The 26,384-nt window shown below is 49.6% G+C and overlaps 1 protein-coding gene across 1 annotated transcript in view; it reads right to left on the reverse strand.

Moving 5' to 3' along the window:
* Esrrb (estrogen related receptor beta) overlaps nucleotides 1–15,012 on the reverse strand; it is a 199,489-nt gene extending 184,477 nt beyond the window's left edge. Inside the window, exon 1 of the mRNA XM_023702336.1 lies at nucleotides 14,894–15,012. Within this exon, the coding sequence (XP_023558104.1) occupies nucleotides 14,894–14,895 (2 nt within the window). The 5' untranslated portion in view covers nucleotides 14,896–15,012. The remainder of the gene's footprint in view (nucleotides 1–14,893) is intronic.
* Between the last annotated feature and the right edge of the window lie 11,372 nt (nucleotides 15,013–26,384).

The following is a 26,384-nucleotide window of genomic DNA, read 5'->3' on the forward strand; positions in this document are numbered from 1 at the left end:
AAAAAAAAAAAAAAAAAAAAAAAAAAAAAAAAGAAAGAAAGAAAAGAACTGATCTTGTGTTTTTAACACTGTTCCTTAGGAACAGGTAATAGCTACGTACCCTACCTTGGCCTTTTGCTGAAGGTATATCAGAGGGCAATAGACAACCCTGGAGGGAAGCGGGGGCTCTTAGCTATATTCAAAGGGCCTGGGGGGACCTGTCCTTCTCTCTGCCCACCTCTGTGGGACAACTTGCTCTGCTGAGAAAGGGAGAGAGAGGGGAGAAGGCAAGCACCCAAACTCTGAGCAGAGGCTGTCTTCAGAATCTCTGTCTTGGTGGATTCTGGCATCATGGTACTGTGGATGACTCTACCCTGGGCTCAATCGGTACCGTGATGGGAGCTCAGTCACATTCTTGGAGGGTTCTCGTGGCCATGGTGGAAGAGAAGCAGGAGGCTGCCCTCTCATATACCCCCCTGTATAGGTCCTGCTGGGTCCCTCTCAGCTGCTGCCAGCTTTGGGTCTCCCGAGAGCCTCCCTCACCAGGGTGCTCTCAGGCACTGCTGGGTTGACTGAGGTGGAACTGGCCCACTTGCCCGAAGGTGGGACTCGGGTGAGGCCTATGCACCTGTACTCCTGTGGGTCACAGGCTGAGTCTGGCCCCAAACTGAGCCCCTGAGTTCCCTTGGCTTCCTCTCTTTCTCCTTTGTCTTTCCTCAGCCCTCCCAGCTTCCTCCCGAGAGCTCTTCCTCAGTTCTGCTCTGCTTCTGGGAAGCCTGACCTAGGACAGTGGCTTCCCCACTTCCCTAGAGCCTTCCCCAAACAACAGGTAATGGCAGAATGAGGACCAGGTACAGGCCCAGACCCACCTGGCAGGAATGCCTGGGCCCCCATCTGCTAAGAAGGTGCCAGTCACACAAAGGACTTGATTTGCCTGGGGAAGACTCCAGACTTCAGAACCTGCAGCAGGCCCAGAATCAAGGGGACACCAAAACCTCCCTGGTGGTCACTTCAACCTGCAGCGCCAGAGCCTGGGTCAAGAGTACCGCTCAGAAAGCCAACATTTCCTGCAGCTCACAAGAATAGCCCATGACACTGCAGTGGGGGGGCGGGGGGAGGTACCCTGGCAGCACCCAGACACATCCCTCTGCTTCTAGCTGTTCATCAGAAAACCGTTTCCCTTTAAAAAGAGACTATTAAAGGAGGACTGTAGGAATGCAAGCAGGGCAGGGAAAAGTCTCCAAGGAGGGGGGGGGTACACCAAAGACAAAAAAAGGTGTCCACTGCTGGGTGCAGCTACCAGAAAGGAGGTCCTGCATTCTGCCATCACCTGCTGTTTGGGGGAAGGCTCTAGGGAGGTGGGGAAGCCACTGTCCTAGGTGGCTTAGGACCAGATGCGCAATTTAGGGAGACTCAAAAGCGAAAAGGGCTGGTAGCTCTGGTGCTGGAGCACTTGCCTAGCATGTGTGAGCCTCTCGGTCTATTCCCAGTGCAAAAATCAATCAGTCAAAGCAACAACAACAATCTGTCCACTGAGCTGTTCGTGTGTTGTCAGTGCTCTAACATGGGTCTCCGGTGTGACACCCGGGAAATCACGTCACTGACTGCACACACCGCGAGCATCCCGGGCCCCCACCCCATGGTTCAGAGGGGAGCAGCTGGACGGAAGCCGGAGGAGTGGCCCTGTGTACTGCAAGGCCCCCGAGCGGTATCCCGGTGAGCACGTGCTGGATGCCATCCAAGATGGGCAGTGTTCTGGCTCTCGCAGAAGGTGATGAGCATCCCGAGAGCCAGGGAAGGCAGGTTGAGAGGAGAGCAAGGTCGCAGGAAAGCGGGCCGAGGCTGTAGCCCTCACCAGAGGCGCTGTCTCGCTGCCTTGCAGGCTTGCTCCCGCCATAAGAACACCGGGTGGTAGGCCGCGGTAGGGACAGCCACATAGAGGGAAGGACAAATACGCATCCCCCACTCTGGGAGTTAGGATCGGATTAGTAACAGGAGAGGCGCAAGACCATAGTTTTAAGTCTCCAGAAAGATAAGGTGTGGAAAGAGTATGGTGGGGAAAACAAACTGTGAAACCAAGGGCAGGAAAACAACGCAGTGGATTGATTGCGAGGGGATAGCAAGCTGGGCGCCAGAGACAGACGGGGCCTAAGACACGGATCCCTAGAGTTCCCTAACAGGAACCTGCTTTCTCAAAGGGCGCAGGCCAAAGGGCGGTTCCCTCCGCCTGCTTAGCTCCTGGATGAGGCCCACATTCTACTACGGGGCTGCCTCCTCCTCTGTCAAGATTTCTGCAAATTGATTTCTAGAAAAGCAAGACTTCAAGATGACAGAGAAGCAAAAGCAATGGTAAACGGAGGCCTTTCTTGGTAGAAGCCCCAGTCATAGTATCTAAAAGGCTTCGAGGAGTTGGGGAATGAAAGCTGGAGTTCCAGAGTCTCTTTGACATGGGACTTATTTTTTCCCCCCATTTGTGTGTTTGGTACAGGGTCTCACTACACAGATTGAACTCGTAATGATCCTCCTGTTTTCAGCCTCCCCAGAACTGGGATTACAGGCGTGTGCTACCATGCCCAGACTCTGGCTCTGGATTGAACCTTGGTCCCTGCACTTGCCAAAGCAGGTGCTTTGTCCACTGAGCTATCTCGCTGGCCCTGACATGGGATTTTTAAGGGGGCACCCAGCACATTGCTTTTATTCTTTCTTTCTTCCTTCCATTTAAAAAAAAGAATAACTTTTTTTTTTTTCTTTTTTGCTGTGATACTGGGGATTGAATCCAGGGCCTTTACACTGAACTACATCCCCTACCCTTTTTAATCTTTTCTTTTTTCTTTCTTTTTTTTTTTACATTTATTTATTGTGTGTGTGTGTGTGGCCAGCTCAGCCCACCTGGGGGCGGGGGCTGGCTGGCATGTGGTGCTGGGGGATTGAACCATGGTCCCTGTGCTTTGCCAAGCTTGTTCCAAGTAGGTGCTTTAGACCACTGAGCCATCTCTCCAGCCCTTTTTTTTTTTTTTAAGACAGGATTTTCCTAAGTTGATAAGTTGATCAGGCGAGGCTTAAACTTGGGATCCTGTTACCTCAGTCCCTCAGAGTTCTGGGATTGCCTGTGTGCACCACCATGCCTGGCTAGCACATTTTAAAGAAAACGAAACTATGGAAACTTTGGAAATATCAAATCAACTCCCATGTACATATACATGATGCAAAAGGGATATTCCCATGGATTTTACTGCTGCATAGTCATGCTGAACTGTGCAGTGTGTTGTGAAGGTGGCATCAGGTGGCATACTTTACTACCTTGAACTTAAGCAAGATCCTTAACCTCCAGGGTTTAATTCCTCCTGCTGTGAAATGAGAATAATTATGATGCCTACATCTTTCAGTCATTACAAGGATAAATCAGACAAACCACACACTTTCCAGAGCATAACAGATCCTCAAAAAATGCCTCTTTCCCCCTCCCTTACTCAGAAGAGTAATTGCAGAGGTGAGACAGCAATTTAGAAAAAGAGTGAAGGGATGGGGAGATATCTCGGTGGTCTAAGCACCTGCCTGGCAAGCGCAAGGACCTGAGTTCGATCCCTGGTACTGCATGTTGTGCCAGCCCCGGGTCCAAGCCAGCCACTGAAATCAGGAGGGAGTGCACATATCTGTGATCCTAGTGCTGGGGAGGCTGAGGCAGGAGGATCACTATGTGTGTGAGCTGCATAGGAAGACCCTATACTAAAGAAAGAAAGAAAGAAAGAAAGAAAGAAAGAAAGAAAGATGAAAAGGTCAAGAAACCAGGCCAGCACTCAACAACAAGGTGGGGAACAGCAAAGAAATACCTCTAGGAAATCTCATGATTGGGTGCCAGGCAATGGTGCAGTTAATGTGAGGAGAGATTATTGTTAAGGGGGGAAAAAGTGAAATCCTTCACAATCGGGAGCATGGAAAAGACACTGAACAATTTTCAAAGCTTTAAATTCATAATGTGGTTCATCCCCTAAGTGAAAACTGCTGGTTAAAGAAAAGATGAGGTTTTAGGGGCTCGAGAACAAAGCGTGTCCCCAGGCTCAGTATGGAAATGACAGAGAGCAAGACCACCTGAACTGTGGCGGTCCGCTCGTCAGAACCATTCTTTTGGGAAATTCGGTGCAGCAGTAGGGAAGGTCTGAGATCAAGGGTCCAACATATGAAGGAATCACTTTCTAAGTTTTATAAATGGCAGACAGGGGGGGAAAGGGGCACGGAGACCAACAGAAGCAGACCGGAGGACTTAGGAGAGACTATTTCAGAAATAAGTTAGAAACAGTACAAAGAATGGTCACACCATGATTAAAGATAAAAATCAAGGCCATTTGTAAAAATATATGAAAAACATCTTCACAAGAGGGCACGATGGGAGGCAGAAAATGGATGAGATACCTGGAATTCTGAGGACTCTTTGTTTAGCAAGTCTCCTAGTGTAATGTGTCTAAATGATAGAATATAATAGAGGGGGGTGAAACAGAAGCAGACAGTAAGAGGGCCATGTGAAGATGCAGGCATGGGGGTTAGAAATGATCTCATTCCTAACCAGTGTTTGCAGTGAGGTTTTTTTTTTTATACTTTTTTTTCTTTTCAAAGTTTTATTGATAAACATATAGCAATGAGACAGTTTCAAATCAAATTGAGAGTACAGTTTCAACAAATAATACACTGCATATATTCTTCTTAGTGGTTAATTGCTGTACAAGATGCAGACTTGTGATCCTACTTACAAACACCATTAGAAAAAATCATTCTATTCATTAAGAGAATGCAACTATATATCTATCCCAACCACTTTGAATACACAGATACAAAATGGACATTCATAGGCATACCCCATTTTTTCTAAGTTCCATTATTGAATATTATAGGTGTGTAAACTCAGCAAAATATTCTAAAAGAGTCCAGTAGCCCATAATAGCATTGGGTCTTCTGTTTAACTGGCAATGACAGAAATTATTGACCTGAGTCCCCCACAGCTCAACATAACAACATGGCTTTACTTCCTATATTTCGTCTTCATACTTTTCTACTGGATGGTAAAGCAGGACCTGTGCAACAAGAGTTGTAGCTTTTTGGTCTGAGAAGGTCAGTGAAATGCCCTCAGGATTTATCCTGAGATCCTGTACCTCAGATTGTAGAACCTTTGTCAGTGCAGCCATGTGGATGAGTCACGGCCAATGCTTGGCTGAGGATGAGTCACGGCCAATGCTTGGCCAATGCAGTGAGGTTTGTAGACACCTCAATTTACATTTTTTTTTTTTTAAATTTATTTATTTTGTGTGTGTGTGTGGCCAGCTCAGCCCACCAGGGGGCGGGGCCGGCTGGCATGTGGTGCTGGGGATTGAACCGCAGTCCCTGTGCTTTGCTTAGCTTAGCTTGTTCTAAGTAGGTGCTTTAGACCACTGAGCCATCTCACCAGCCCCTTGGTTTGGTTTATTTTTGGCGGAACCGGGGATTGAACTCAGGCCCTTGCGCTTGCCAGGGAAGCGCTTATTCCATTGAGCCATCGCTCCGGCCCTCAATTTACATTTTCTTACTGAGAGATTTTCTAGTTCACACCATGAAGGCCTGAGCCTCCAGCCCCAACCCGTGGCAGGCGGTCTAGAGGGAAGAAACCAAAGATATTAAGTGCAACTAGTAGGTCGTGGCATCCTGAGGCTGGCCTGGGAGCTAGCATGTGCCTGTGTTGTTTCTTTCATTAGTACCTGCGAAGGGAGTTTGGTGCCTGTCACGACCAGATACTGTGCTGGGAAATGGGCCTCCAGTCCCTGCCCATGGGGTGCTTCGTCTCAGAGGGGAATACTGACACCTTGACAGCTGTGACAGAAGAGGGCTGATGTCCAGAAGGGGCACTGATATCCAGGGCTGGACGCAGGAAACATGGTGATTGCTTGGTCACCCATTCCTCTGACAAAGGAACAAGCAGAGAGAGCCAAATGCAGATTTGGATTACACAGAGGCGTCATTCAGTGGCTCCTGGTGGCAGGTGTGACAAATTGCTCAATATACTTTATGTGAAAATCAGCTTTATTTCTGTGAACAGTATGGCAGCCTCCACAACCCTGTTCAACCACATCAAGAGGCTGTCATGTTTCAAGGTAATATTTCTGATACTTTTAGCAAATGGACTCTACAACTTTACTTATAGTGCTTCCACATGGCCTCTCCAGGTCTCCATGTCCCACCTTACATGGTTAGGTACCCCAAAACTAAGTAGGGTGAGAAGGCAAACCCAAGGGAGCCAACACCAACATGTGCACTTGGCCGATGGCCTTGGAGAATTCCCCCCTGGGCTCATTCTCCTCCTCTCCTGAAGCTTTTGTCATCCCAAGCACACCTTATATCGGGTCCCTGGCCATGTGTGGCCTTTGTTTCTTCATATTTCAAATTTTTGTATAAATGGTATTATCCTAAAAAAATCTACGGAACACTACTGCTTACTGTCCAACAAACCCACTAAGACAGCTTATTAGATTAACAATTGGCCCTGCTTTGAAATGTATGTCCCCAAGGATAGCGGTGTGGCTGAAGATTCTGCACAAGAAAGATGCCACCTCCACATGTCTGTTGCCCCAGGGCAAAGGCGGAACTTGCAGAGACAAATGTGGGCCTCCCAGGCCCTCCTCCTGGGCCCCGGGTGCTGCATGATGCCCACTGGCTGCCCAAGGAGCAGCAGCAGATGGGCACCTGGCAGCAGACTCAGATCAAGCCATTACACGAGGGTGTTCTCAGTGGAGAGCCCCTGAGTAAGTACTAATTACCTGTTCCTTCTGGATTACTTGCTGCAGCCTGAGACAGGAAAGAGGAGAGCCACGGATGGCTGACCAGCTAGCCCTTGACGTGCACTCGTGCACGCACACTCAGGCTGCCTTCATGTGTGGCTTTAGAATTGTCCCCAAAGAGCATGACAGCAGTTCTACAAGTCCCTTGAACTATGCCAGTCAGGCCCCGGGAGGCATCAGAAATGTCCCCTCCCTATTCGCACTCTCCATTCCTTGCCGAGTTCTCTGTGAAGATGCGCTGCCAAATGTGGGCAACCAGCTGTCTCTGAGTCACCCTGCTCAGGGAAGAGGAAGTGGCCTACACAGAAAGCATACTCTGTAGTGATTGGGGATACACGTAGACACACAGATCACTTATGTAAACCATGGCCCCCCTTCACATCTGCACTTCAATGGCCACATGTGCTATGCTGTGGAGGACAGACTTCCATGGGAGGTGGAAGGTTGGCCAGATCCTGCGGCCTGCAGGCAGGTAACAGGTGACGCCCATATTTCCACACCAGGAAGTAGCTGGGAATGTAGCTACCCGTTGGCAGCGAATGGTAGAGCCTCAGGGCACATCCTTATGGGGCTCCTCTAATCCTCACAACTCTGAAGGGAGGCACTTTCATCACCCCCATTTACAATGGAGAAATAGGGTGATGCGAAGAGGTGTACCTGAGCTGTAGTGGGTACGATGCACATGAGGCCCGTAGCTTAGCTATGAAACCTGGTGTTCACCCAGAGAGCTTCAGAGGGGCCGCCACGCCGGGGAATCAGTCAGTCAAATTCTGGTAAGCACTTGCAGTTTTTAAAGGAATGTTTTTCTCTGGTTTTCCTTTTAGCTTCGCGCCAATCTTACGAGACTCAGAGCAGGGTCAGGTCCCATTCAGCAGGTGAAGAAAGCCAGCAACAGCAAAGCTTGCAGTGTCCCTGCTTGGCAACTCCCTCCCGAATCCCAGTGGCTCTTCTTTGTGACGCTGCCAAAGGAGCATTAGAAAACCTGGAGGGCTGGGTGCCTGCTCTCGGGGCTGCTCCAGATGTGTGGGGGCCTAGATGCTCCTCTTGGGGCACCTCATTGGAAAGGAAGGAATAAGGAGACTACAGAGGTACAAAATGAGGGCCTCAGAAAATAAAATGAAAATGAAAGGGACAGAATTTGGATCTGTGTTTTTAAACTATTTGTCTTGACCCGGGGTCCACTAACCTCCCAGATGGGCTTACAGATGGGGGAAGGCGAAGACAGAGAACCAACCACGGGAAGTGGCGTAAAGTGAGGAAGCCACCCAGGAAAAGCCACAGCTGGGCCAGGGTTGGATGGGAGGGACGCCAGCTGACTGACTCTCAGTTATTATGTCATGAACACAGGGTACAGGTCCTGACGTGGCCAACAGTTCTGGACGTGTAAATCCTTAGAGCTGGAGGCCCAGAGATCTCTTGGAGTCCCTCATTTGTCACAGAGGGGACTAAGCTCCCAGTAGTTCGAGCACCTTCATTACAACTGACGTGGGACTTGGGCCATCTGGTACCTGTCACCTGCCACAGCCTGCCAGGCTGTCCTCCAATTCCCAGAGCCAGAACAGGTTGAGGGCCCCTTTGTTCAACTTTCTGTATGTGGGAGGAGGTCGAGACAGGGTCTCACTCTGTAGTTCAGGCTGGCCTTGGACTTTGTAGCCCAAGCTGGTCTGGAACTCATCGTGATCCCCCTGCCTCAGCCTCCTGAGCACTGAGATCACAGGCATGGGATACTATGCCTGACCATTGTTCCAAATTTCTAAACTATCATTGATTCTCAGGGAGTTGAGAAGGGAAGATATGGGGAAGCCCTACATGCTTTCCTCCCGCCTTCCCAGGCTCGCCTGTGCACACAAAGACCACGTAATGTGGACGCTCTCACGGTGGGAAGTCCTTTCCTGAGGCTGATTCAGGGAGCCAATGATCCATGGCATTTTTTTCTCCCACCTTATCCTGACTCCTTACTGTCAGAAACCCTGAAACAAGCCCACATGAACGCACACGGCCTCATCACCAATACTTTTACTCTTCAGTATTGCTAGAAAGATCACTCAGCCAAACTAATCAATCGTTGCAGCCAGGCTGGTCCCCAAGCAGGGCTGGACTTTCTGCCAGCATCATTAACCCTCCGCAGGTTTCGTCGTTCTGCCATCTTCCAAATGCGAGCAAAGACATTGTTCCCGGGGAAGAATCCAGGACCTAAAATGATGCTCATAACTCAGCACCTTTCAGAGGCCGTGTCTGTGCTAATGAAAGCAGACACTTTGGAAAGCTTCAGAGGGAAGGTCTCCCTCTCATGTGCGCCCCTGGGAGCCGAGTGTTTAAAGCAAGGGGAGTGTAGGGCGGCAGAGTCTGAACAGCCGGAGGAAGCAGGCAGGTACAGCTCAGAAAGGAGAAGAGAGAGCATGAAAGTGGGGAAGTGGTTGGTCACAGGAGAGAAGCCAGTGAGCAATTAAGCCTCACACCCGCTTAGACTCAGCCCCGCCCCTTCTCTCAGGGCTGGGGCAGGGACCATGATGGTGGGTCAAGAGCTACTGCAGTGGTTTAGGGCGGACATCCACAGCTTCACATCCCTCCCTTGTGACTCAGGGATCAGAAATGCTCCCTGAGAAAAGAGATTCTGCGATCGCTTCCCCCTCATTTATTGAATCCATTATGTGCCCAACACTGCACTAAGCACTGAGACTTCACAGGTGAACAACAAGGGGGCCGACAGGGAGGCAGTGACCACTCAGGTGTTTGCTAGTAGTGCTTAGCAACTACTGGGGGGTGGGCAGCAGAGAGGAGGAAGCCAGAAGGGGACCTTATTAAGTTTGGCAGCATTGGGATTCACATTCCAGCCCCCCTGCTCTGAGCAGGAAGCGAATGGCCCATCAGTGGGGACAGAAGACGAGGCCCATTGCTTGGCTGTATTATGAGTCCTTACACAGAGATGCACAGGCGCGCTGGGAACCCCGGCCCTGGGTGCTACTCAAGAGAGGATGCGTCTTGCAGGAACTGGGGGAGATGTCTGTGGGCTCAGGGGTTCATCTGTCAGCAGTCACATTAAGAGACCGCAGGCAGAGCAGTCACGTGCTGTCCTATAGGTGCCTGGCCTGCTCTGTGGGTATAGCCCAAACTGCTGTCAGGAAATGTGGGGTACAGGGGGGCGTGCAGCAGGAACTTGGAGACCCAGGAACCAAAGTGGTCTTTGGAAGGTGAGCCAGAGCCAAAAGAGGAGACGAAGCTGAGTGCTTCTGGGAGCCCAGCTGCACCCCCAGTTTTCCCACGTGGTTTAAAAGCCACGGTGTTCCCCGCTGAGGGTCCCTGGCACCCCTGGGGAGACACGGTGGGGGTGCTGTCTCTGGGGCATGCAGAGTGCTCTGTGCAGATCACACAGAAGCGCCAATGCTTGCTGGGCACAGGCTGGCACTTGTCCTCCCAGCGAGCCATGGGGCAGCTTCGATTGTTATCCCCACTCAGCAGAGCAAGACCTCGAGGGGCTGGGTAGCTCTCTTCTCATTGCTGAGAAAGTGTTGCAGGGATTTGAACCCTGGCTGTCTGCTCTTACCACAGCCCCATGCTGGCCACAGGAGCACGTATTAGGCAGGGACAGGATGGGGTAAGGCAAGGGGCCTGGGCCCAGGAGCCACAGAAACAATCACCACAGGGGTACAGTACACAGAGAGACCAGCCAGGGCGATCAAGACTTCACTGGTGTAGGTGTGGTGGAAAGGACACCTTGTCCTCAAAGAGCAAGGACTCGCAGGCTGCTGTTCCCAGGTTCTGGGGAGACAAAGCCTGCGAACCCAAGGAAGCGCACTGAGCCCGCCACATGCCAGCCTATGACAGCGCACAGCACCCGCCGCCACTGCTGGCCTCCGGAATGAGGAAAACTCCAGACAAAAAATGAGGAAACTGTCCCGTTGGTGGTCCAGGAAAGGATGCTGTCACCTTCTGTTGGGGACTCCTGCCCTTCCCTTCCATGCTGGAGGAGGAAGCCTCACTCCAGGGGACCAACTGTCTGTCTAAGCAGCCATGTGGCCCTGACAGCCCCCTCTCTTCCCCAGAGAATAAGGGGACAAAGAGGCCCGAAGGCTTGCCTGGAATTTGACTGGACCTCAGCCGGGCTTGGCTGGGCACAACCTCGGCCAGCTGCCTCTGGGCTTCTCTGGTAGAGGTCAGGTACCCCTCCCTGCCTTCCCTTGGGCAAGTGGGCAGATGAGCCTTGAAGTCCTCCTGGGAAGAGAGAAGCAGGAGCACCAGTAGCCCTGGCCCAAGCAGAGGTTAGGGGGTGCGGATGTGCAAGTTGACTTTCAGAGGGGAAGAGGCAGCGAGCTACCCTTTAGAGAGGAGTCTCCACTTGGTTCCTTTAGCCCCATGGGCAACAAGGGGCCCACTGAAGTGGCTGGCAGCTGAGCCATATTCCTGTCTCAGTGTCCTCACCACTGCCCTTTGGGACCAGAGGACTGACTTGGGGAGTTGAGGGTGCACAGCCCCTCCAGACCCTTAGTGAGGCCGGTCAGCTCTGCAGTGAAGGGTGGGACTTCCTAATGAGCCCTTCAGCCACTCTGGGTTCAGTTTCCATTGCACTCTGTGATCCCATCCCCTCTCCCCACCCAGCCCTGTCTCATCTTCCATTTTGCCCAACACCAAAGTTGTACAGCAGCCTGAAAATGCTGATGGCTTAACTGGTTTAATTTTTTTTTTTTTCTCCAGCAGCCCTGAGGGGTTTTAACTCTTTCCTCCTGCAAAACCCAGCTTTTGGAGTTGAATGTTTAAACTCTCACTGGGAGACTCATAAATATTCGGAGTCACTCTCTCCCTCTCTGTTTGATTAGGAAATGAGCCTTTAACTCAATGTAATCCCCAAGCCATTAACAAAAAAGCCCTCAACAGCTCCACTATTAGAATTTCACTCTTAACCCTCTGAGGATTGAATTAGATTAACATAACTACCCACAATCTGAGTTTATTTTCTGTGCCAGATAGAAGTGTGTTTTTAGGAAAGGCAAGAAGGGGGAGGGAATGGAGGAGGGAAAGAGGGGGAGGATAATGAAATGTAAAAATAGAGATAAGAAAAAGATGGACAGATATACTGTAGGAGTGCAGAGATAGGAGCCAGAGCTGTGCTGGGGTCTTTGGTTTAAAAATTCTGCCAGCTGCTATTTTTTTATTTATGGGGTATTTGGAGAGACCTTAGCTGTGCAAAATGGTCTGGATTAAGAGAGCTCTTTCTAGGTATTTGCAAGTCCACAGACCTGTAGATTGATGGTCCTGCACCTGGGCTTGCTACATTCCAAAGCACCTGCTTGTTGGCCCCAGTTTGGGAGGAGGTCAGGACTGGATTCCTGTGTGTTCGGAGGCGGGAGGCCGCATAAAACTGCGGCGCATACCCACAGGCAACTGCTGGCTTACATGCAGGGAGATAAACAACGACAAGTGTGGAATGGGCTGGATTCTGCAGACTCGAAGTCACAGCCAGCCCCGTGACCAATTGCATTTAAGAAATCAGCATGGAAAAAAAATGAGTTTGATGGACACTCAGGCCACATAAAATTAATCGTTACTGAAGCAGAAACTAAGCAATCAGAGGCTGCCTCATGCCAATGTCCTGGTTTCCCTCAACTACAGCTCTCCAAAGCCCAATGGGAGAAATTTGGCGTGGAAGCCAGGGCCCCTCATCATGGGACAGCACTACCCAGCAAACCCCAAGCCACCCGGAAGTGTCAGAGAGGGAAGGGCCTGTTCTGGCCTCAGTGTTCACACAAATACTCTTCTCTGTGGACTGTGAGCGAGTAACACTAATAAGAACACAGGACTAGTTCAGGAACGTGAGGCTCTCTCCCACTGCATTTAATCAGGAGCAGGGCCAGCCAGGCATCCAGGTACACTAAAAAAATGCCATCAGGTCTCTAAAAAGCCACCAAGACGGGAAAGTCCTGCCAGTTCAGCTTTGCCAACAGCGGCCTGCTCCGACTTCTAAGTGCGACATCTCAATCACTTGATTCACGTGAGCTTTAATTAACAACAACCTACCAAAGCCTGCGCCAGGATTACTGTGGGAGAGCCTTAGCAGGATCCGTTTATCAAACCAGAGTCCTTGCAAGAGGGAAAATAGTAATTATGCTATATGTGGGTAATTCAATTCACCTTTTTTTTTTGGATTTCTCGGACTTTTCATATTAGACTTGAAATAATGTGACATGGACCCCACTTTGCTTCTTATTCTGGATTTCTCCACAGATGAATGCGGTCTTAGTGTGGCAACATGGGAAGCACACCTAATTTCTTTCTTTCTTTTCTAATTTCTTTCTTTTTTGTTTGTTTGTTTGTTTTTTGTTTTTGGTGGTACCAGGGATCGAACTCAGGACCTTGTACTTTCCAGATAAGCACTTATTCCACTGAGCTATCTCCCCAGCCCTACCTTCTAATTTCTTTCTTTCTTTCCATTTTTTTTTTTTTTTTTTTTTTTTTTAGGAAGGGTCTACGGGGGCGGGGCATTCAGGGTCTCACAACTAGATCAGACTTGCAGTGATCTGTCTGTTTACAGCCTCCCAAGTGCTGGGATTACAGGTATGTGCCACAATGCCCAGTCTCAATTGCCATCTCAGCACATCCCGGGAGGCAGGGCCTGCACAGTAGGCCCAGAGATCGAACCTCTGGCCCCTGCACCTGCTTGCTAGTGCTTTAATCTGCTGAGCTATTTGGTCGGCCATTCTACCTTCTAATTTCTTATCCCTGCCTCATCCTCCTTCTCCCCCTAAAATAATGAATGATAGGATTAAAGACATTAGTAACTGGATTCAATGCAGATGAAAAGAAAGAACCAAGTAAAAGGAAAGTTAGCGTTTCCCAAAAGTCAAAATAAACAATAAGATCGAATCGCTTCTCCCACATATAGGAACATACCCATCTTATTTGCTTTCACCAACTATTTTGCTAATAAAACTATTTTGTTTTGTAGTAAAAAAACAGTTCACCCTTACTTGCTTTCTTTAATGCTTTTAAAGTTTCGAAAATAGTGCTTCTTTGTTATGGTATTGATTACCTGAACTGATCAAAATGCCATCCTCTGCAGCATAGCATCTGTAGTAAATAGAAATCCCAAGAGAAAGAATGACGTATATCTTAAAAGTTGCTCATGTACGCATTAAACATCGCATCTTTCCCCCCCCAAATTTAGGGCTACTCTTGCGTAAGTGTGATGAAGTCAATCTCCCCAAGTGGTGCAGGACTTTCAGGGAACACTAAACATTAAAGTCCCCGGGGGTTCCAGGGGAAACTTGGTGTCCATTGTTGGGGAGGGTCACCTCCATGTCCCCTGCTCTGCACACAGCTTGTACTCTGTCAGACTGTCTGAAACAAGCAGGGCTTTGACAAGAACTGCCATCTTCAGCTTCTCCTCCCTTGTTGAGGACGCAGGCTGATGCCCCACAGCCCTCCACACCTGGCTCTGTCCTTCTAGGTCCTTCCTCCCCACGAAGTTCTCCTTTCAGAATCAAGAAAATACACACAGAAGCAAGGCAGCAGGAGCCTGCAAGACAAGCCAGAGCACCAGCTCTCAACTTCTCAAAGCAAACTTGCTCGGTAGGGGGGAAAAAGGTCATTTTTCTTTGATGTGCTGTAGATAAGCGGGCCTTCCGGTGACCTCCAGTCTGGCGGGACTGCTTCATCATCGCCTGTCCCTGTGAAGCAGGTACTCCCTCTCCATCACCTTCCCTGGCTCCCCAGCCAAAAGCTGGAGCTTCCAGCAAATCAAAGTTTTCACGCTGGGAGACATAACCACCCCGCTGAGCCCCGAGTAAACTTTCCCTTGCCCTTTTGATTTACTTACTTTTCCCCTCTGCAAAAACAAATAAAAATAAAAGGGAACCTACTGATTCCAAATGAGTTTGTGCAACCATCCCGCCCAGCCGTTCTGAAACCCTCTGACCTTCCTGTGACAGTTGGAGAGAAGCAGCATTTTACTCCTGACCACGCAGGGATGTTTAGTGTGCAGAAAACCAGGATGAAAGAGGAAGCGCGGGGAGATATTTTTATCCGAGAGAGAGAGAGAGAGAGAGAGAGAGAGAGAGAGAGAGAGAGAGAATAGAGAATAGAGCTCCCAGGCAGAGAGACAAAGGTGTTGGGTGACTCACATCTGTCAGGAGATGGGCGGCGGTGGAGTGGTCACTCTCAGGTGTTTCCAGTGACTGAGGACTCTGCGCTCAGCTCCTCCAGCACCAGCTGACAGTCCCCTGTCTGTGTCTCTTTGTGACTAAGGACACAGTACTTCCAACCTATAAATAGATCCCGACTCCGTGATTGATATAACAGGCAGCTGACAAAAAAAAAAAAAAAAAAAAAAAAAAAAATCCTACAACCATAACCAGGTTTTAAACAAAACAGTAGAAAGCTGTGGACTTTCAACTCCACCGAGTACCACAAGTACCACACAGACTCCACACCACTGATGGGCACCTGGAAGGGGGAGGGTGTAGCTCTTGGGGGGCAGGGCCAGCTGGATCAAGGGGGAGTGTGACAGTGACTCCTGGAGTGGCTCAGGCAGCATCAGGTCGTAGGGTCGAAGAGAGCTGGTGAGTACTCTCCTGTGGGAGCGAGTGAGGGGAGGAGCCACCGACCCCAGGAGGGAAAGGCCCTCCGGGACTGTGGCCCATCAGGACCCAAGTCAAAGTCCTGACTTGGGAGCATTCGTCAGCTCATGAGTTTTCCACAAAAGTTTCCATTCCTCCTGCCAAACCAGGAGGCAGGAGGGAGCAGCAGAGCTTTTCTGGCTTGGGGGCCAGACCGCTTTCTGGGGCCAGCCTGAGGCTCCTGGAAGCTCAGAGGAAAGTGCAGGTGAGGGCCCAGGCAGAGGCTGCAGCAGGCCATAATGGGTGAGGCAAGGCCTCCAGAGAGGCCCAGCTGCCTTCCCAGCAAGGGGACTGCCCGCAATTGAGAGGTCTAGGAGAGCTGGTGCCTCTGCTTTTTCCAGAAAGATTTCCTAGGAGAGTAAGTTTTCTAAAAAGGTTTCTTCTTTTGGAAAATGAGCTCCACTTCTTGGGATACTGACTGGTCGCTAAGAAACATCAGCTGCTCCAGTTTCTGCCCAGTTGGGGTAGCCTTCTCAGGTCAGGCCAGCCCAGCTCTGGGAGCTGAGCCAGGGGCCAAAGTTTCCAGAAGAGGGGAGGGCCTCAGAGAAAGGACAGCAGTGTGGCTGCCCAACAACGGGTCAGGTGAGCACTGACCATGTCCCACCGTGAGAGCACACGGGCCACCTGTCCTGATCTTTCTGGTTTCTTGTGCATCCTTACTTAATCGGGATTTGCAGTGAGACTTCATTTTAAGAGGGGTTCTGGTTGCTGGAAATGGTGATGCACTCCTGTAACCCAAGCACTTGGGAGGCTGAGGCAGGAGGGTTGGCAGGAGAGCCCAAAGCCAGTTTAACTTGCATTGCGATTTCTTTCTTTCTTTTTTTTCTGTATTTTAGGGAAGAGTCTACAGGGTGTTCAGGGTCTCACTACTGGATTGGACTCATAGTGATCTGCCTGTTTACAGGTGTGTGCCACCAGACCCAGGCTCAATTGGCATCTTAGTGTGTCCTGGGGGCAGGGCCGGCACAGCAGGCCCGGCGATCAAACCCTTGGCCCCTGTACCAGCTTGCAGGTACTTTAATCTGCTGAGTTATTTGGCTGGTCCTGCATCATGATTTCAAAGCCAGCCTGAACTTTCTAGCAAGACCCTGTCTCCAAAAAACCAACCCCCTTTGAAAAAAGAGGACCATGGGCCCGCCCCTTGCTGACAAGGAGGGAGAGGCATTTTATAATCTTTAGAACACCTCCCTCTTCAATTTGAAAAAAGAAACGAATTCTCCTCTTCCTGTTAGAGTTAGTCCTATACTTTCTAAGACAACAGGCCCTCTGACATCGGGTGCCACCCACATTGGTAAAGTTAAAAGTCTTTTTCCTATGTAGGGCCACAAACAGTCCCACAGTAGCCTGTCACTGGGACAAGAGCTCCGCCCAGGTAAAAACCACGTGTTGGTCTTTTTTTTTTTTTTTTTTGCAGAACCGTGGATTGAACTCAGGCCCTTGTGCTTGCCGGGGAAGCACTTACTCCACTGAGCCATCTCCCCGGCCCCATACGTGTTGGCCTTATTTGCCATTTTGTCCCTGAGGGCCACTGTGATGCTTGATGTATAGTGAGACCTGCCTGAGTGTGGACTGACTCACTAGATGACTGGCTGGATGAAAGCGGAGTGACTCCTGGGGATGACCCCCCCTTGAGCCACTCTTCCCTGCTGTTTCATGAGGATGACCCTAGAAAGGTACAGAGTTGGGAACCGGACCCTAGGCAGGTGTACTCTGATGATCCCAAACCTTTCCACAGTTCTACCTGGGAACCAACATACTTCCATGTTTCTACCCATGATGGCCAGTGCCCTCTAACTAGGCCTGAGCACACATGAGGTTGTCAGTGAGTGCCACTGCTATAAAGGCAGATAGCCGGGTAGTGCCACAGTCTGGGCCAGACTGTGGGGGGACTCACTTGCCACCAGGCTCCTTTCCTGGGGAGATGCTCTGCCTTCATAGGTTGAGAAGGCATTTGCTTAGAAACCCCGTGGGCCCTGGTTTGAGCTAGACTCCAAAGCAGTCCACAGTGTCAGCCTCAGCTCTCCCAAGGGGACCAAGCTCCTGCTAATCTTCCACACACAGCACTGACAACCACAGGTGCCTCTTGCATCACACAGGGCTCTGTGAAAGGGGTGGTAGTTATCAAGGGGGACCATAATCTTTATTGGTGAAAAACTTCTGCAGTTCCGAGGGCCAGGCCACTAAGGCCACTCACAGTGGGTGCTCCAACTGATGTCTCCAGAGCCCACGTGATTTGGGCAGAAGTCTGCTTCCATCAGCTATCAGGAAACTCTTGTGCCAACCCCTAATTCTCTGTGCTTCACTTTCCTCATCTGCAACTGAAAATCCTGGGTTTTATCTTCTAGAGCCATCATAGGGACAAAAAAGTCAACCCAAGAGAATGCTCAGAACCACGCCTGGCATGCACCGTGTCCTGGTAAACGCTCCAGGCAGGTGGCTCTCCCAGCCAATGGCAGCCCTCCTCCAGTGTGCTTTGATTGTTTGTCAGAGGCAGCACTGGCAGGACATCGTCCATGGTGACTGGTGCTCAGGTACAGAGCTTGGCTAGAGCTAGAAGTCAGGGCAAGAAGACTGTGTAGACTTGAGCCATTTCAGCAGGTGAGCCTAAGGCACCGGGCTCCTTGCTTTGTCACGCCTCCTCCTGGTGCCCATTCGTCCCCAGTAATGCTGTGCTCATTTTTGTTTATTTGTTTTGAAGATTTATTTATTTATTTGATACAGTCTCACTATGCAGCTCAGACTCATAGTGATCCTCCTGTCTCAGCCTCCCCAGTGCTGGGATTACAGGTGTATGCAACCACTCCCAGTCTTGGTGGCCAGCACAGCATGCAGTACCGAGAATTAAGCCCCGGGTCCTTGCGCTTGCCAGGCAGATGCCCGCAACTACTTAAGTTCTCTTCCCTGAACTTAGTTTTGTTTTCAATGTGCAATGTATTTTCCTTCACCTGACATAAAATTCACCACTCGAAAGCACACAGGTGAGTGGCTGTGAGTATATTCACAGTGCTCACAAAGCTTGCCTCAGATATCTAGTCCCAGAACATTGTCAGCACCCCCCAAAAAGTCCCCAGATACATTATACCGTCACCATCCAATTCCTCTATGTTAGTCTGCAAGGGCCACCTTGGCACAGAACCTCAGATGGTGTGGCTTAAATGTTCAACATTTCAAGTATTTCAGGGACCCCAGCCTCTGGCAACCTGCTAATCTTTGGTCTTGGTGGATTTGCCTCATCTGGATACTATCTATAAGCAGGGTCACCGAGGACATGGGCTCCTCCTAAACCCTTTATGAGGTCTGTGTGCTGCGGAGGCGAGGGGGCTGACCTCCCGGCACACTTTGCTTCCGGCAGTCTGCCTGGCCTCTGTCCACCTCCACTCCCTCCTCACCCCTTCTGTCTGGGGTGAGTCGCCTGACATAAAGGTTCAATGACTTCCTCAACACTGTGATGTGCTAAGTGCTTTCCAGGAGCTTCCCGTTACCCCTCGCCTCTCTGTCACAGGAGGGACGAGAAGTCCCCTGGGTGAGCTTGCAAAGGCTGCATAATGAAGTCCCCCAAACTGGGGCTTAGAATAATGAGAATGTACTAGCTCATGTTCTGAAAGCTGGAAGTCCAAGATCAAAGTGTCAGCAGGGCTGGCTCCTTCTGAGCCACAGGGGCACCTGCTCCAGGTCCCTCCCAGCTGCCAGTGGCTTGCTGGCCATCTCGGACATGCTGAGGCTGCTTGTAGCTGCTGTTTTGCAGTGCCCTGTCCCCATGTGCCTGTCTGTTTCCCTGTCTAAATTCCCCTTTTTATAAGGACACCAATCACATGACTTCATCTTAACTGGATGGTCTGCAAAGACCCTGTCTCTAAAGAAGGTCACACTCACAAGGAAGAAATAGATCTGCAACTTCATTTTGTGGAAGTGATCCAGCCCACACTGTGTTCTTTTACTGAAGAAACAGTGAAGTTCAGGAGGCGCCCAGCACCAGCACCTGCTATGACCACAGAAAAGCTCAGCACAGAGCAAAGCCCCAGGAGGAGGCATGGGCCCCTGACACCCCTCTGTGCTGTAGGGACACATGTCCCTCCCCTGGCTTGGTGCCACCAGATTCCATTTGGCTACAACACATCAAGGTGACTTTACACTGTTTACAAGGCCACAGAAGATACAGCTGTCCCCCGCCCTGGTGTCTTATCAATTCATTTACCTTGCAGAGCTCCCTGACACTGACTGCCAACAGGAAGGGAGGAGCAGCCAGGACTCACAGCCCAGGAAGAGCCTGCTTTCACTTTATCGAAAAGAAAATCTATCCGCTCGAGGAGGGACCTAAATACAGCTCTGTGGCACTGTGAGGCCATTAATCATCTCCATCATGGGCAACTGGCTCTAAACACAAGGGCAAGGAGGAGTCAGGGGAGCTGCGGGGCTCTGTCCAGACGGTTTTCGCCATTCTCCAGGGATCGCAGGTGGGGGTAGCGCAACCCAACCTTGGTGGTGTCCCACCGGGAATGGGAGGCCAACAGGAGGAACCTGCACAAGGGTCCCCAGGTGGAGGAACAATGCTTCTTGCCCAGGAACCCACTTGCCAGGGCCTCACCAGGCCCAGCAGCTGGACACAGGCCCGCAAACCCCTACCGAGGCTGCACTAGAGGAAGGGAAGGTGCCAGACCAGAGATTCAGGGAAAGACCTGACATGGCCACGCTAACAAATCAGAGCCCCAGGCTCAGAGCCCCTCTAATCCCAAGAGCTTCACCCTGCTGCCCAGCCAGCCGACAAAGCATTCCATACAAAAACTGTCCTGGCTGGGGTGTTCCTACCTCCCCCACCTGATCTATTTCTAGTCATGCTTCACAGTCCTGCTCAAGTATGACATCCCACCTGTGTGTGCTGCCCACAGGGGTTCCCCATTGACAGCGCTGTCACCTGAGCCACCTACCATATAGCCTGGGGCGGCACTGACTTCCCACGCGCGCTTGAGCCACAATGATGGACGTGGTGGCTCTCACTTCCAAGCTCGCCGTCCGGCACCTGATCTCACTGCCTTACTTGATCTTACGAGGACCCTGATGAGCAGGAACGGGCTTCTCCAGCTCATCATCTGGGAAACTGGCATCAGATGACCTGCCCAAAGTTGCACAGCCCACTTACCCAGTTTGCAGTGGTCAAATGGTAGAGTCGGGATCCGAAGCCCTGTCTGACGTGAATGCAATGTCCTCAGTCACCATCGGCTGTCGCTGCTGCAGCCTTCACCCAACCCGGGCTGAGGGGCATACGGTGCCACTGCCTCACAGTGCGATGGAGTTAAAGGGACCGAGCTTGCACAAGGGATGAACAAGGGCTGAGGGCAAAGGCCTGCAGCTGGCCAGCTGTGCTCTGTGCCGTTTCCAGGCCCCAGTGCTTCTCTGCTCCCGGTTTGTCTTTTCCTCTGGCTGACTTAGAGTAGTAGAACCTTAGACCCAGTGCTGCCTGAAAGATTCCCCAGTGATGGGTGGAGCCCGTAGAGAGTAGTTGGAGCTCTGCGCTCCTTCTTTCTGCCTAGGATTTAAAGCAGGCAATGAGAAGTTAGGGCCCAGGAAAGGAGAAGGATGGGCAGTTGGGAGGAGTCCAGGCTGGGCTGGTCAAGTTCATACTGGGCATGTACTCTGGCATCACCCCCAGGTCATGCATCATGGTATCATAACAGCTGGGGAGAGCGACACCCAACCTGCTCTGTGAAATGGGAGGACTCAGGATGCCCATGCAGTCCTGGACAGCAGCGGTCACTCTGTTTCAGAGCTATCACTCATATGCTTTGCTCACAATCAGTGAAAGTGACTGTGACTGACTTAAGCAGAAATAAAATGTATTACAATGGTGTCAGGTAATACCCAAAGATGAAAGGCTGGAGAAAGCAGGGTGGCCCTGGGGACCTGAGAACAGAACCTGGTGTGTAGATTCTGTGGGCTCCATCACCAGGATGATCAAAGGCCACAGGCCCTGGTCATGCCAGCTGGAGCCCATGACCACCTGGGTCATGAGGGGGTGACAGCTCACCAAGCCTAATGCAATGGCAGAGTAGCTTCCCAAAAGGAACTCAGGTGCTGTACCCATTCAAAAATGAAACAGATGCTGGGAGCCAACTCTTAAAAGTAAAGCTTACCCAAGACTCAGGAATATAGATTTGACATAGTAAAAGAATAGTCTTAGGGGTTGGTGAGATGGCTCAGTGGTCTAAAGCACCTACTTAGAACAAGCTTAGCAAAGCACAGGGACCGTGGTTCAATCCCTCAGCACCACATGCCAGCCAGCCCCGCCCCCTGGTGGGCTGAGCTGGCCACACACACACACACACACACACACACACACACACACACACAAAAAAAAAAATAAATAAAATTTAGGAAAAAAAAAAGAATAGTCTTTAGGGGTTTGTGGGCCTTTGGGGGGGCAGAGAGATTATTAATGGTAACCCCATCTTGGGTTAATTACTGCTCTTCCACCTGCCCCCAGCCAAGAGCACCATCTGGGCCCACTTCCAGCCGCTCCTCAGGACTGCATCCTCCCAGCCTCCCTCCAGCCCCCCTCCTCCCTCATCAATCTCTCCAATGGCTCCTTCACTCACGGCATCAAAATGCTGTGACATCTCTGCCTTTCAACAAGGCCCTATCTTCTCCTCTCTCAGTTTCCTTTCACTGTAAAATGTCATCCTCTAGACCTTACTTTCAGAATAGCTGAAACATGGCTCTTACTTTCAGAATGTTCTTGAAGGTTTCCTTCTGCACCTCAGCAGGCTGGTAACCAAGTCATTGCAAAGAGCTCCCTGTGCTGACAACCAGTCGGATCATCTCCTTCTATGTATGGCTTCTTCTGTTTATGTTCCCTCTTAGCTAAAGCTCTGTCAGCACCTTGTCCCCCGGCTGGCAGCCTCCATGTCACTCTCTATTTCTCCTTTTCCTTCTATGTCTCATTAACCTCCAAATCTGATCATAAGGATATGGTCCAACTAATTCAGTCCTCACCCTTGCTCTTGCTTTAGCAAGGCTCTTAGCGACCCTCACCTCCACCATGGAGGTGGTCCCCTAACTATCAGGCCCCTGTCTCGTGCTCTTTCAAACCACTTTCACACACCTACCCAGGACATTGTGTTTGTTTTTATGGTCACAAGAACACATATCAAGCTGTCTTCTCTCCTAAGTGTTCAAGTGCACAATACAGTATTGTTGCCTACAGGGCAGACTTCTAGAACTTGATTGTCTGAACCTTCATATGCATTGATAAACAGTTTTCTACTTCTGCCTCTCTCCAGGCCCTGGCAACCCCCATTCCACTGCTTCTCTGAGTTTGTTTCACATACATCAGCTAAGTGGAATCATGCTGGATCTGCTCTTCCATGCATGATTGATTTCACGTAGCATAATGCCATCTAGGTTCACCCATGTTGTGGCGTGGGGCAGGACCTTCTTCTTTCTAAAGGCTAAATAACATTGCATGTGCGTACACATTTTATCTGCTCTTCTTCTCTGATGAACATTTAGGCTGTTACCATAGCTTGGCTGTCGTAAATGATGCAACAATGTTTTTTAATGTATTTGGTACTCAGACTAGTCATGATTCTCTTGTTTCCAGCCTCCCCAGTACTGGGATTACAGACATCCACCACCACACCTGGTTTTGGTGGCCAGCTCAGCATGCCCGGGGATGGGGCCAGCATAGCCTGTGGTACTGCTTAGTCTGCTGAGCTATCTCACCAGCCCTGTAAATGACACAATAAACAGAGGAATATATATAGTTTCATATGTGTGCTTGTTTCTTTAAAAGTAGGACTGCCAGATTATATGGTAGCTATATTTTTAACTTTTTGAGAAACTGCCATATTGTCTTCCCCAATGGCGGAATCATTTTACATACGTTCCTATCAGTAGTGTGCAAGGGTTCTGATTTCTTCACATGCTCACTAGCATTTGTTATCTTTGGTTTCTGTTGTTGTTTGTTTGCTTGAATAAAAGCCACTCTAGCAAGTATGAGGTGACATCTTGTGGTTTTGATTTGCAAGTCTGTCATAAATAGTGACATTAAGCATCTTTTCATACCCCTATTGGATATTTATCTATTTTCTTTAGAGAAATGTCTGTTCAAGGATTTCACTTTTTTTTTTTTTTTTTTTTTTTTTTTCTTTTTGGAGACAGGGTCATGCTACAGAGCCCAGGCTCGCTTCAAGCTTGCGGTGATCATCCTGCCTCAGCCTGCTGTGTGCTGGGTTATGTGTGTGTGACACCATGGGGGTGACCTTCCCCCATTTTAAAATCAGGTTGTTTTGTAGAGACCTATAGCACTTCCATGTATGTTTTGGATTTTTTTTCTTTTTCTTTTTTATTATTTTTGAATATTGGTACCTTACCAAATATATGTTCCTCCACCTGGCATTGTTTTTGTTTTTGTTTTTGCATTAGTCTTCTGTTTGTTTTCTCAGCATCGTTTGTTCAGCAGACTGCCCCTTCTGTGGTGTGTATTCATCACATCTGGGTCAAATGATGACCACACATGCAGGGTTTCAGCTCTGAGCTCTCCTGCTCTACTCCGTTAGTATATGTGTCTATTTATGTGCTAGGAACCTGCTGCATCAATATCATGAAATTGTAGTATTTTGCCTTCAGCTTTGTGTTTCTGTGCCCAAGCTTGTTTTGTCTATTTGGAATTGCTTGTGGTTACATACGAACTTTAGGACTTTTAAAAATATTTCTAACTACCACAGAACAAATTGGGAATCACACAGCTGAAAGCAACGAATCAACGACTTCTGAAATAAAAATATTCCTATAGAAATGTTGCTGGAACTTTTTAAGGAGACTGCATTGAGTCTGTGGATTACTTTGGCTACGTGAACATTTTAGTGACATTAAGCCTTTTAATCTCTGAACAGAGGATGTCTCTTCACTTATTTGTATCTTCTCTAATTTCTTTCATCAGTGGTTTTATTTATTTGTTTATTTATTTATTAATGTATTTGGTTGTAACAGGGTTTCACTACACAGCTTGTGTAGGACTTGTGGTCCTCCTGCTTTCAGCCTCCCCAGTGCTGGGATTACAGACCCATACACCCAGACTCTGATGGGCTCAGCCCACCCTGGGGCCAGGGCTGGCACAGCATGTGGTGCTAGGGATCGAACCACGGTCCCTCCACTTGCCTAAGCAGGCACTTTGGTCTGCTGAACTATCTCACCGGCCCTAATCAATGGTTTTAAATTTTTAGTATACAACTTTTTTATGTCCTTGGCTAAGTTTATTGTGTGTGTGTGTGTGTGTGTGTGTGTGTGTGTTGCATGTGTGCACTCATGTGGGGTACAGTGTAGTGTAGGGAACCGAATCTAGGGGAACTGAATTCTTTGCATTGAGCTACACCCTCAGCTTTTTAAAACATCTGTTCAGTTTTGAGGCAGTCTTGCTAGGTTGCTAAGTTGCCGGGGCTGTGCTCCAACCTGTGACCCTGCTCAGCCTCACAGAGCGCTGGGATTACAGGGCCGTGTCACAAGGCTTGGCTAAGGTTATCCATCAGTATTTTATTCTTTTGACTGCTATAAATGGAGTTACATTCTTAATATCCTTTCCAGACAGTTTGTTGTCAGTGTGTAGAAATGAAAACGGATTTTCTGTTAATTTTATATTCTGCAAATTTACTGTCTTTCTTGTTTCTAATCATTTCGGGCGGGTGCCTTCTATAGGTAAGACTGCGTCATCCACAAGCAGAGATAATTTTACTTGTTTCCTGATTTGGATGCTTTTATTTCTTCTACTGGACAGTTCCTCTGGCTTGCACTTCAGCACCGTGTTGGGTAAAAGCGCAAGTGCGGGAACACTTGCCTCCTTCAGACCTTAGAGGCAGGATGCGCAGCCTCTCACCACTGGCTATATGTGAGCTGTGAGCCGCGGTCCTTTGGCTCACAGCATTCACTGAATTAATTTTCCTGTCTAAAACCCTCCAGTGGCTCTCCATGTTCCAGGGGATAAACTTTAAGTCCTTTGCCTGGTTCCTATTACCATGTGCAGTGATTTGGGGTTCACCTATGCTCCTGGCTACACCCTTCGTGCCCTGCCCTACGGAGCTCACTGGGCCTCGCTGTGGGTCTTCAGTGCCCACACAGACGGCGCCCCCTTTAGAAGCCATTCCTGCCTCCGCCGCTCCTCTCACAGCATCGTGTACGTTCATCATGCAGTAGTGTATTTGTCCACATGTCAGACGCTAACCTTGGAAAGTGAAGATATGCTGTTATATTTTTTTATTTCTTTTTCTTTTTCTTTTGTGGCACTGGCTATCAAACTTGGGACCTCGCTCTTGCCAGGTAGGTACCTGTGCCACGGAGCTGTACCCCTAGCCCTCTCTTTCTTATGCTAACATTATCTTTTTTTTTTTTAATTTTATTTATTTATTTATTTGTGTGTGTGTGTGTGTGTGTGTGTGTGTGGCCAGCTCAGCCCACCAGGGGGCGGGGCTGGCTGGCATGTGGTGCTGGGGGATTGAACCGCGGTCCCTCGGCTTTGCTTAAGCTTGTTCTAAGTAGGTGCTTTAGACCACTGAGCCATCTCACCAGCCCGCTTACATTATCTTCTGTCCCACTGTCACCTCCTGACATTCACTACGCCAATTATAGAAGTTTGTTGAATGAATATGGGCTGGCGAGATAGCTCAGTGAACTAAATGACTGCTTGGGCAAGCGCAGGGACCAGGGTTCGATCCCTGGCACCACATGCCACGCTGGCCCCGCCCCCAGGCATGCTGAGCCGGCCACCAAGACTGGGCATGGTGGGGCACACCTGTAATCCCAGTCCTGGGGAGGATCAGTACGAGTCCAAGTTGCGTAGCGAGACCCTATACAGAATACATAAAAAAAGAAATGTGCTAAATGAATAAATGACCGCTAACACATGAAGGAAGTATACATTAAGAGCATGAAGAATGAGGTGAGAGACAAGTATAGAATGAGTGACAAATACCTGGGTGGCGAAGGTCACGCAGCGTGGTGCTCCAGCAGG

Source organism: Octodon degus, unplaced genomic scaffold, assembly GCF_000260255.1.
Source record: "Octodon degus isolate 3935 unplaced genomic scaffold, OctDeg1.0 scaffold00007, whole genome shotgun sequence".
NCBI classification, from domain to species: domain Eukaryota; kingdom Metazoa; phylum Chordata; class Mammalia; order Rodentia; family Octodontidae; genus Octodon; species Octodon degus.